This window comes from Cnephaeus nilssonii, assembly GCF_951640355.1.
Source record: "Cnephaeus nilssonii genome assembly, chromosome: X".
In the NCBI taxonomy this organism is placed as follows: domain Eukaryota; kingdom Metazoa; phylum Chordata; class Mammalia; order Chiroptera; family Vespertilionidae; genus Cnephaeus; species Cnephaeus nilssonii.
In genome coordinates this window covers 7,584,263-7,596,659 of record NC_137071.1, presented here as the reverse complement: position 1 = coordinate 7,596,659, position 12,397 = coordinate 7,584,263, and the positions used below count along the sequence as shown (strand labels likewise).

At 48.2% G+C, this 12,397-nt stretch overlaps 1 protein-coding gene across 2 annotated transcripts in view; it reads left to right on the top strand.

Moving 5' to 3' along the window:
• PHKA2 (phosphorylase kinase regulatory subunit alpha 2) overlaps window positions 1-9,198 on the top strand; it is a 64,278-nt gene extending 55,080 nt beyond the window's left edge. Inside the window, exons 29-33 of one of the 2 annotated variants that reach the window (XM_079764696.1) lie at window positions 955-1,008; window positions 2,744-2,914; window positions 5,321-5,374; window positions 6,071-6,271; window positions 6,790-9,198. In XM_079764696.1, coding sequence (XP_079620822.1) covers window positions 955-1,008; window positions 2,744-2,914; window positions 5,321-5,374; window positions 6,071-6,271; window positions 6,790-6,960 — 651 coding nt within the window. In that variant the 3' untranslated portion in view covers window positions 6,961-9,198. The remainder of the gene's footprint in view (window positions 1-954; window positions 1,009-2,743; window positions 2,915-5,320; window positions 5,375-6,070; window positions 6,272-6,789) is intronic. The other variant, XM_079764695.1, reaches the window with a different exon arrangement.
• Window positions 9,199-12,397: the final 3,199 nt, after the last annotated feature.

Sequence of the window (12,397 nt, the reverse complement as noted above, 5' to 3'; positions counted from 1 at the left end):
TCACCTTCCTAATGATTTAATGTCTCCATGACAGAGAGTATAGAGGAATCATATAATGACATGCAGGCTCTGTGTTGTCCCAGGGTAAAACACTGCTCTCTCATTGAAATGTAAGCTCTTTCCAAGACTTTCCAAAACATGTTCCTTTGCCAGCCACTCGGTGGCACCATCCCTCTGGTTTACTCACATCCCCATGGCACCTTCTGGGGGAATATGTGTGGTTTCTTCTGTCTCCATTTAATGTCCTTGCATATTATGGGGACACAATGATCACCTTTGTTGTTGTTTTTTTTTATGGCTTTAGAGTCAGTTAGCCAAGTACAAGTTTTGTATTTGGCCACTTCCATCAAGGAAACATTTTCTCTATCCAAAATTTAATAGCTGCCATGGCATTTGAAATGTCTGTTCATTTTTGCAAGAACACCACGCGTGGGTGCACATGTGTATGACAGGAAATATTAAGGGTGCATTCTAGATTTTTAGATGAGGAAATACTTATTTGGCCAAAGGTCATCAGCCTGATTTTATTTGTTCATTTAACAAATATCTATTGAATGCCAGTAGGTGCCAGATGCTAAATGCTGTTTGTGGGTATTTTGTTGCTCTCTGTAGATTTTCACAACTCTTAACATAAAAGATTAGCTTTTCATGGCTGTGACTTTGGGAATAAATTGGGTCCTAACTTGATGAAGAACCCTCCACATCTGAGTGGAACGTGGTACCATTTCATACTGAGAGAAAGAGCATTTCCCAAGTTCACTGCGCAGAGCCCAGATCTCTGCCTGCCTGGTCTCTGGGGCTGTTTGCCTGGGTGCTGAATGTGATCGTCTGACCACCTGCATCCTCTGCACCTTCTTTCTGTGGGTATTTTCCACACTGTTCTATGTTCCTCCTCTCTGCTTGCATCCTTTGGTATCACGTCACATGACTGAATGGACTCTCTTTGTCTTGTAGCTCTTTTCTGTGAGCCAGGCCGCATCCAGCACCTCGCATTGCTTCAAGTCTATGGTAAACCATGCGTCCCAACCCTTGTCCCCACTGCCACCTCCTTGTTTGTAGTGTGTCAATCCTCTTGATGCCCTTCTCATGCTCCCACCTCATCCCTAATTCCTGAAGATTTAAATAGCGTTCAATGTTTTCATTTGACTGTCATTAGGAATAGAGCCTAGAAAGCTGAGAAGTTCTTTTTTCGGGGGGTGGGGGTGGGGTTTTGAGAAGTTCTTGAACTGAGCTTTGTTTGTCCAGGAGCTTCTGGAACCTTTGAGGCATCGGTTTTGTGCCTCTCCCTGCTGCCATGGTGGTGAACCATTGCCCGCATGTGCTCATTAGCACTGTGTACTCATAATGCTCTGCTTGGCATGAGGCCTCACATAAAGTGGAGGACTAGGAAGTGTGGGAATCGCTGAGGCGAGTCTGAATCTTCGTCCTGAAATGAAAAGGAGGAAACCAGCTGAGTCATTGATGAGTGCGGCTGTAATTACTTTTATTTGTATCTAATTGTTGCCGTATTTAAATTGCAGTAATGAGCCCAATGGAATAGCCCAGCCTAACAGCCTTTTCAAAATAAGATCCCATGAAGTCAAAATGAGTCCGTAGAGAACACTCCTGCCTCCTGCCCTAGTAGCATGCTTAACATTTGGATTTCATTTTTAAACCTTTCAATTTAGTATTGTGCACTGAGAAGTGAAAATGCCAGGTAGTCCAGAACAAAGATAATGGCAAGGATGTAGGTTATCCCTTTCCAACCTGGAGACCATGTGCTTAGAATCCATCCATGGGAAGAAGGCAGGCCCAGAGCCTTGCTGCGGGGAGGGAGCACAGTATGGCTTCACCCCATCTGCTTCTGGGGTCCCCACATTCAGGCCTGGTCTCCAGGTCCCTGATGGGAGCCTCTCAGAGCCACCTCTGAGGTCATGGGAAGGCCCTGCCCCAGCACATCCCTCGAAGAGGCGAGAATAAGTCTAGCCTCAGGCAGAGAGGTGGGCAGGATATGACATCTTTCCCTATGCTTCAGCAAAGCATGTTTTCCTGGCACCGAGGCAGCCATTGCCCCAAATTAGGATAAAGCGCTATTATAAGAACAGGCCGAGAGCAGATTGAAAAGGACAAATGCACATACAATGCTCTCTGGGGTCCTCACTACTAAATGGGGATCCCCAGCCTTTTCTTTTTGGTTTTGGCTCCAAAACCTCCCCCACCCACCACACCCTCACCCCATGTTATAGGGAGCTGATCAGTTCTCTGTGGCACTGCAGAAGTGGGCACTTTGGCATTTGTCTCCCTGGGCTGCATTACCTCTGGGTGGGTGGTCTCACCTACTCCAAGGGCCCCCGTGGGCACTTACCCACCAGCCGTGCGTGCTCATGGGGTTTTGTGTATTTTCATTCAGTGACTGCTGCGGGACAGTCCAACTGTGTCCCAAGGTGTAGATGAGGTCAAGGCCTGGAGCCAGTGTCTGGGTCAGGAATTGCCACAGCTAGTGCTGAGCTGGGATTCGCAGCTGATCCCAGAGCCCACACTGTCAGCTGTTTGGCCTCCCCCTCAGGTTGGGGTCCTTATGCACCAAACAAGTTCAGTAACCAAACCAGTGTGGGAAAGAGTCAATCCAGCTTCAAGAAATGGTTAGGCTCAAATCAAGGCAACACAGTCCTCTATGGGCAAGTGGTGAGCTGGTGTTTTGATTCACTGAGCTGTCTTGCAGCGCCAGCTATGAGGCTTCTGAAGGCCACGCACTGTCTTGCAGAGGTCCAGCACCCCACCTTCGCCCACTGGCACATCATCGTCAGACTCAGGAGGGCATCACATTGGCTGGGGGGAGCGACAGGGCCAGTGGCTGCGCAGGAGAAGGCTGGACGGGGCCATCAACAGGGTGCCTGTGGGATTCTACCAGAAGGTGTGGAAGATCCTTCAGAAGGTGAGCTTGGCCACTATAATGAATTCCGCAGGCCTTGGGGCGAGGGGACACACACTCCCAGGTAAATGAACCAATCCCCCCTTACTCCCTTTGTGAGGCATGGTGGCACCTACTGGTATCATCAAGTAGCACGTGGTTGCAGAACAAGCGAACATATAGCCCCTGACCTTGGATACCTTGAACAGGCTTTCTCCATCTTGGCACCAGTGACATTTGGGGCTGGGGAATTCTTTTTTTGTGTGGGGGCTATTCTGTGCATTGGGGAATATTAACCAGCATCCCTGGCCCCCACCCACTGGATGCCAATAGCACCCCCTTCCCCAGTTGTGACAACCAAAAATGTCTCCATTGGTCCCCTGGGCAGCAAACCACCCCTGGTTGAGAACAGCTGATTGGAACCGCAGCAAGTTAGATGAGGTGACAGCCCAGGTTGTGTGGGACCGTCCCCTTTGACGTATTGGGAATGTAGAAAAGTCAGAAGATACATAAGAACCAGAGAAGGCAGGGAAGGCTTTGGATGAAAACACCATGACATAGATGACCCAGAACAGCCCGCCCCCATCCCTTAGTCTCCTACATGATCAGACAGGCATGGTATCCACGTCTGTCAGTGACATGATTGAGCAATTCCCATCTGCAGGGCACCATGTTGGGTCCTGAGCTCTTCCAGTCAGACTCCAGGTCCCAGGTGCCCTAAAGCACAAGCTCTACACATCCTGGGCTTCCACATGGAGGACAGGGACCTCAGACCCCTCCCTTTAGTGCTCACTATTCCTGTGGCCTGCAGAAATCTTAGCAGAGGTCATCAGAAACAGATGCACGGGGACAGCCACAGACAGCATGCACTGCATGCACCTGAGTGCAGGAGAGCCCAGCCCAAATGCTTATGGCCAAGAGGGGGGGGGGTCCGTGGGGGAAACCATGACCATTGCTCTCTGTACCCACATTCTGTCCCCCTTCTACATAAACCCCAGAGCATTTGTGTCTCCCTGGGTCCCAGTAGATCTTGTCTTTCCTCTTGCCCGCAGGGGCAGTCAGCCTCAGTTAAAAGCTTCTATGCATCACCATTTATCCCCCTCTACTCTTTTCTACCTCCCCCACCTCCCTTCCCTCTGGCAATCACCATACTGTCCTCTGTGTCTATGAGTCTTTCTGTTTTTTTTTTTTTTTCTTTGTTTAATCCCTTCACCCTTCTCACCCAGCCTCCTTTCTCCTCCCCCATGAGAGCTGGCAGTCTGCTCTCTGTATCCATGAGTCTGTCTCTGCTTTGTTAGTTTATTTTGTTAATTAGATTCCACATATAAGTGAAATCTTTTATTAACCAATGTCACCCCAATAAACCCAATAAAAAAAGAAATTTAATAAAAAGCTTCTATGCAAACCAGGAACAATGGGCAGGACGGATTTTTTTCATAAGCTATTTTTGTTAGCTCATTTCACAGTAGGAGAGGAGAGAAACGTCATCCCAAATGAGTGCATACACGATCCTTCCTAAAGCCACAGCATCACTCAGCTATTTCTGAGTGAAATACCATACTATTCTATGGTATTTCTGTGGACTCTTAGAGAGACTTTGGCCTCTCTGTCTTTCTTACTGAGCTGGGCATAGGGCGGTCAGAGTGGTTCCTGTCCTTATGCAGCTGGGCTCCTGGTCCCCACGTGGTATTAGAGCCCTCAGAGCCCACACGGGCCTCTAGTTCTCCATTCTCTGCCTCTTGTCAGGGGCACCAGTGTTTGCAGCCACTCTGTCCTCAGCCCCCACCAGGGACAGGGGTGGGCATTTGCTGCCGGCCAAGACACTGGGATTTGGAAGGCAGCCAATTAGACTAGAACTAACTGTTCCTAGAAAAATCTCCTCACTCTTCCTGGGGCATCACACGCTTCCATCTAGACTTCCACTGACTCAATACCAAGACACTTTTATTATGAAAAAACAGCATTTTGTATTGAGTTGGCGCTTGATATTTATATACATGGGTGTGCGTGTGCGTGTCTGTGCATGTGCTCGAGTTTTTTTTGTGATTGCTGCTTATTTTAGAAATCTCAAAAATAGATGCCTTGCAAAGGCACAGAAGTATCACTTCACCAGCAGGAGCCATGAAAGTCTCCCTTTATATGGCACCGATGGGGGCCTCTCAGCCAAGTGTATGAAGACCCGGCAGCTCCTGGGGCATTGTTCGTGAGAGATCTGAAACATGCCTGCTGGTTCCCCAGGATTGTTCCATCGAAAACACAGCCTGTGGGCAGTGAGAACAGCTCTCTAAAAATAAATGACAGTCTGGCGTGTTCCAGCCCTCATGCAGGTTTTCAGGGCAGAGCAACTTGAGTGTGTGCGCATGTGTGTGCATGCTTATCAATCACATGCTAGAATTGGACTGAAATGTGATGTGTGTGTTCTGCCTGCAGTGCCATGGCCTGTCCATCGATGGTTATGTGCTCCCGTCCTCAACGACACGAGAGGTACGATGGGAAAAACCCAAACAAGGGCCTACCACCCTTTCTACCAAGTGCTCTGTCACGGACTCTTTCAAGCTTCTTACATATATAGACAGGCCATTTGGAGGTCCGATCTTTTTAGCTTACTTACCCTCAATTTTTGCAAAGTTTCTTTCCCACACTTATTAGCATCACCTTTTCTCCTTCCTCTCAGAAATAGCATTTCTGACTGTGAAGGTCTTTAGATTTGCCCCATAAAAGCCTATTAAGAGAAAAGAGCAAAGCCGCATGCCACACTCATCAAACCCATGTGCCGCCTCCTCTGACCCCTCTCTGCTGAGAGCAGCCATCTTCCCTGGTTTCTTTCTTCTTATTCATTCTTTTAAAAACGGATTTTTTAGTTTCTACCCTACCCAAGGCACCATGCCATATGCTACAAGAATGATGAAGAAGAATGAGAAATATGAAATGGCCCCTGACCCCAGGAAGTCAAAGGCCAGTGGGTTAGGTAAATAAAGCTAGGATAAGGCCAACTGCCTCCCAGAGCAGAGCCTCGGCCTCTTGTTTCAGAGGGTTCCTGCTGGCAGAATCAGGACAATGACCAACAAGGAGGCAATATTTGAGCCGAGACCTCAACCCAGTGGGTGTGGTGGTTAGTGTTGGTGACAGGCTGTGTCTGTCCTGGCTCACTCCTGACCCCCTGACTGGACCCTTTGGCAGATGACTCCGCAGGAGATCAAGTTTGCTGTCCATGTTGAGTCAGTGCTGAACCGTGTGCCTCAACCCGAGTACCGGCAGCTGCTGGTAGAAGCCATCATGGTGCTAACGCTGCTCTCTGACACAGAGATGAATAGCATCGGGGGCATCATCCACGTGGACCAGATTGTGCAGATGGCTAACCAGCTGTTCCTGCAGGACCAGGTGGGTGTGACCGGGCCTGTTCATTCACCCTACATCCAAGGTGGGGACAGAGGCAGGGTAGCCAGTTAGGCTGGCATTTATCAAGATTGGAGATTCTGAGTCCAATAGGAAAGAATGTTCTTGAACAAAGAAAATGTCATCACAGATGGTGGAAAATGTCAACTATTTGGTTAAAAAATGGCACAGTGGCCACTTGGGAAATTTAAAGACCTTTGAAGAGGACTGGTCCATTTCAGCATAGGTTTTAGTGCAAATACTACCCCTGCTCATTTATAGCCCTGGGTAGACAAAACCAATCTCTTTGCATTAGGAGAAGCCATCCACTTATTAGAGTGAACTGGGGCATGTGGGAACCCAGTGCAGTGCCCGGAGCAGAGGTCAATGTCCTCCTGGGCACTGTAGGCTCTCCTTCCCCAGGCCTGGAACTCCACGGGCCATGGGCCTGCAGCACACAGAGTCATCACAGGGCTGTAAAATTGAAGTCTGCTCATTCTTTACTCTGCCTTTTCCTGCTGCAGATGTCGATTGGCGCCATGGACACCCTGGAGAAAGACCAAGCCACAGGCATTTGCCACTTCTTTTACGACAGTGCTCCAAGTGGGGCTTATGGGACAATGACCTATCTAACAAAGGCAGTGGCTTCTCATTTGCAAGAATTGCTGCCCAATTCAGGCTGCCAGATGCAATAGTGCCTTGGTGCTGTGAGTCTGTCACTTGCCCCCTAGCCTCATTGGGAACTTTCTTCTGTTGCCCAAGATCCCCTGTGCTGTCACAAAAGCATGTCCCATTAGAAACACTGGCAGGGCCCGGCCAGCGTGGCTCAGTGGTTGAGTGTCGACCTATGAACCAGGAGGTCACGGTTCAGTTCCCAGTCAGAGCACATGCCCGGGTTGTGGGCTCGATCTCCAATGTGGGGTGTGCAGGAGGCAGCCGATTAATGATTCTCTCTCATCATTGATGTTTCTATCTCTCTCTCCCTCTCCTTTCCTCTCTCTGAAATCAATAAAAACATATTTTTAAAAAAACACTGGCAAGGCAGAGATGGCAGTGACCTGAAAACAGTATATGTCCAAGCCAAAGAAAGAACTGAGGAATCCTGTGCTTCCCCAAGGAGTGGCATAGGATTATTGTCCAGGTCTATTTTGCTGGAACATTTTGTCATAGCATCTGGTCTCCTGGAGTCTAAGGAGGAATTGGAAACTGGTATCTTTTGAGTGCAATATGAACTAAAAATCCATCTTAAATTGGCTCTCATAGAGAGTTACCGAAATAGGTTTGGTGAGCTACTGCACATGTTGAAGATCCTTCTAGTAGCAGTAGCTGCACAGGCAGACCTTGACAAGGGGAACATCTTAACAGGATGTAGTTTGGTCCTCCTGTGGACCAAACTGTTTTCTAAATAGAGCAACTCTTTCTGGGGAAGTTTGTTTTTTCTTGTGGCTTTCTTTCTTTCTTGGCCTCTTGTTTCATTGGCATGGCTACCTGCATTAATTTTGGCTCATGGTCTTCAAGGAGTTTATCCTGACTGCCCATGAATTAGGGGTTTCTCCTGCCTTCTGAAAAATCCCACATTTTCCAGAATCTAGCAAAACAAAACAGAATGGTGGTGGCGGCGGAGTGAACTGTTCTTATTGGGTAAGCCAGCTGTTGTTTGGGGGCTCAAGCGGGCAGGGAGTCCCTCTGGAAGGCCTGTGCCCCACCTCATCACTCTCCCACCCCGGCTGTACCTCCCCCTGTTCTCTGGGGGGAGCCAGGTGATGAGTATGCAACACCAGAGGTCATGGAAATTGGTGGTGGTGGTGTGCTCCCACAAAAACAATGCTTCTCTATTATGATAAAGCCAGCCTGGGGGCTGGGGACTCAAGCCCTTCTCCTGTAAGCACTTCCATCTTAATACTCTCAGGGAGGTGTGGTTGGTGGCCTTGATTTTAGAGGAGCCAGGATAAATCCTGACCCAACAGGGCCTTGTCAATCTTTTGCCAATGTCCTGGGGGATGGAGTTTCTCTCTAGGCATTGTCTTCAGGGTTGGGAAGGGGAGGGACAACAGAAAAAACAGTTTCTGTGAATAAAGGACTTGAAAGGGCAGTCAACTGGTGGCCACATGGTGAACTCTGGCTGGTTGAGAGTGATAAGTTGGTTTTGTGATAACTCTGCCTCTGAAATGGGAATGTGGTCATTGGATCTTTGCTTGGAAGTTTAAGTGATGGTGGAGAAAGCCGATGCTCTAGCTGCTTTGAGGGGACATCGCTGTGTGTGACACCCCTCAGAGTCAAAATGTAGTACTGATGGCTATTCTGGAAGCAGAGGGAAGTTCTTGATGCTTCCTACTAAAGAGCCTCTTGTCAGTCCCAGCCAGATACTTTGCAGTTGTCCCTGGGAGAGACCGTCTAGAATACAAGCCCTGGTGTACCTACCTGGACGCGGTGGTGTACCGGCACCGTACACAGGGAAACTCAATGCCTCTGTTTTCAATTTCTTCAAACGCACAGTACTTTCCTCTATGAGGTAGAGAGTAATTACTGAAGGAAAAGGTCCCCGGGCTCTCAGCTTCTACTCCCATGGACATCCACATTCCCCCTCTCCTCCTTCTCTCTCCTTCACACCCCCACCCCCTCTTTTCATGTTAGTATGTAAAACCGTTCCCCTCAGATTACTGGATCCTTCCTTTATTCATCAGCATGTGTTGAGAATGCTTCTCTATGCCAGTGTGGGCATACAAAGATAAATGAGACATGGCTCAAGGAAGGCCTGTGTGAAAAGATGACCATGCGTTAGTGTGGTGGGGGCAGTATTAGAGAGGCAGACAAGGTGGAATATGCCCCGAACACTGGCACTGGTGGGGCAGATCCCAGCAACAGTGTGGGTATCCTGCTCCCCTTCCCCCAAGCTCCTGCAGTGCCCCAGAGCCTTCCAATTCATACTGTATCTTCCCTGGGAAACCTGTTTTATCCTGTTTGCCTCTGAGGGTCCGGGGGTGGGGGGGCGACACAGCCACCCAGGTTTCATAGTAGCATTTTCATAGCCTTTATTTTTGGTGTCCTTAAGACATGCTTGCCATAAACAGGGCTCATATAATCTATCTGGTAGACTTCCTGGAGGATCATTTCAAATATAGATAATATAGGAGAGGTACAAGCTGTGAAAGTTCCGCTTGCGTCTTGGGAGAAGGCTCAGGAAGAGTTACGGCCCTCCAAAATGAGCCAGGTGCTAATTTAGAACAATCACCTGCCTGTGGATGACGTGCAAAAGCCACAGATGCTGTGTTTGGGCTCACCAACTGAGACGCGGGCCAGGAGAAGAGCCATAATAAGCAATTCAACCGAGCCCTCAATTCACTCTTTTGAAACCTCTTTCAAATGAAATCCTGAAATAGTACTGCATTTCCACAGGCATCAAACTGTCAGCTTCAAAGAAGGAGAACAGGCTTCTGAGGTTTGATCCCTTTCACGAGCAGTTGAGGCCCACGCAGCAAAGAGGAACAGATGGTGGAGGGGGATGGTGCAGGCCTTGTCCCCACCATCCTGGCCTCGTGGTGTTGGGGGGATGTGCACTTTCCTATCTCCCTCCTCAGAGAAGAAAGGCCAGTTTATTTCTTTATTGATTAAAGTGTTACATATGTGTCCTTATCCCCCCATTGACCCCCCACCCCCCCACTCATGCCCTCACCCCCCTGGTGTCTGTGTCCATTGGTTATGCTTATACGCATGCATACAAGTCCTTTGGTTGATCTCTCCCTCTTACCCCCACCCTCCCCTACCTTCCCTCTGAGGTCTGACGGTCTGATCGCTGCTTCTCTGTCTCTGGATCTGTTTTTGTTCATCAGTTTATGTTGTTCATTATATTCCACAAATGAGTGAGATCATGTGGTATTTATCTTTCTCTGACTGGCTTATTTCGCTTAGCACCGTGGTCAGCAAACTGCGGCTCGTGAGCCACATGCGGCTCTTTGGCCCCTTGAGTGTGGCTCTTCCACAAAATACCACAGCCTGGGCGAGTCTATTTTGAAGAAGTGGCATTCGAAGAAGTTTAAGTTTTAAAAATTTGGCTCTCAAAAGAAATTTCCATCGTTGTACTGTTGATATTTGGCTCTGTTGACTAATGAGTTTGCCGACCACTGGCTTAGCATAATGCTCTCCAGTTCCATCCATGCTGTTGCAAATGGTAAGAATTCGTTCTTTTTTACTGCAGCGTAGTATTCCATTGTATAGATGTACCACAGTTTTTGAATCCACTCACCTGCTGATGGGCACTTCCTAGCAGCACAATTCACCATAGCTAAGGTTTGGAGAGGCCAGTTTTGACCTTTGCTGGGACTCAGGGCAGAATGTTTTGTCTCAGAACCAGAAACAAACATTTAACATCCTTAGGCCAAAAGCAGCCAGCGGCCCCACCTGCTGCTCACCCTGGCTTTGACCCAGGTGAATCTAGCAGCAAGGAGGAAAGTTCTGTCTCTGACTCCAACCAGCCTTCCCTCCCAGCTCTGACCTAGGTGAGTTATTTAGCCTTGTGTCTCCATTTAGCCCTCTGCAAAATGTGCAAGAAGCCTACAGACTGGCACTGGAGTAAGCACAAAGGAATCACAGGAACCCCCAACTCCCTCACCTCTGGCCAGCTATGCCTTTTGGTGACCAGGGCTGGGCTCTACTGGTCATGCCGTGTCTCCCGGGGTGGCCGTCTGTCAGGAGGTCAGTTAGAGCAATGGTCGCCAAACGGTGGTTTGCAGACCACTGGTGGTCCGTGAGGTCTGAAAGGTTGGCAACCACTGAGTTAGAGCTTCTGCAATACTTGAGGCATGATGAATGGAAGAAAAGACTGTTACCGATTAGCTACCTGCATAGAGAGCATGTACATGCTCCCTGTGTAAAGGAAGAAAAAGAAAAAAATAAGATCAGGAGGCAAGAGAACAGTTTGTCAGTTGATTGAAGCCATTTATTTCTAGACAAGAAGACAGGAGGCTTGGCCTCCCTTGATGTAAATTACAGCAGAACCATGTCTCAGTTCTATTGACTTGTGCACAAGTCTGGCAAATAGCTTTTGTCTTCTCTGCTTCCTTGTTGTCAGAGGGTACAAAAGCTTCCCACTCCCTCCCTTAGCACCATTATTCTTCAAGGTGACTTCTGCTTTTGAAGTCCCTGCCGTCTGTTGTGTGCATCTCTGCACTTTGCGTGCTCCCAGAATTCCTTCTGTTCTCCCAGACTTGGCCACCAATAGCTCTTCTTGTGAGAGGAAAGTAAAGCTGCTGTTACCTTCTTAGAGACTCCATGTTCCCCTCAGAAAGCCATTTAGGAAAATGCATGTCCTTGAGTTACCAAGACAGTTCTCTGAGGAATGCGAAGACCTGAAAGAGAGACTGTACTCAAGTCTAATGCATGGAGTGCTTGACTGATGGTTTGTCTGAGAGAGGGAAAAATTCCATCAGAAAATAATTATGTGTGTGTGTGTGTTTTAAGGAACATATGTGCAATTTTGGCAAAAATGCCTTCTTAGAAAGACTGGAATAATTGGAACCAATGAACTCTGATGTCATGTGATTCATCCCTCTGCCTTATTGCAATATGTCAACTATTCTGAAAAAGGAATTGCTCAGAAAGCATTTATTGTGCATTGCAGAAACATGGAGTAAGGTGGTGGGAGATGGAAAAAAAAATCGCTCTTTTGTTTGTGAAGACATCTAAGGAAGGACACTTCCAAGCCTCCTGTGGAAGCATTCTTAGCACTTGGTCTACCAGGGCTTCCACTCCTCAAAAGTAAATCCTGAGCAGCTTTGGCCTCTTTCTCAGCAGAATGACTGCAGACACTTCCACCTCCAGCTGGTGTAACTGAGGCGCCAGGCTTTGCAAAGGGCACAACTTTGGGTTGTTCACATGGGACCAAGCTGCATCTGAATTGGGCATGAGATAGTGGTTGTACCTTCCATATCTCCTTTTTATGAGCTTTAGAGATACAAAACCAGGATAGATACACCAAGGAGAAGTCTGTCATTAGCTCTAATCTTTCATGTCCTCAGTGTCACCTTTTGGCACTGTGTCAGAGTTCTTATTTGCAGGTTACAGCAAATCTGGCTGGGTAGGAAGTATGTTTCTTAAAGGGTATTGGATAAGTCACATGGTCACCAGGTGTGACAC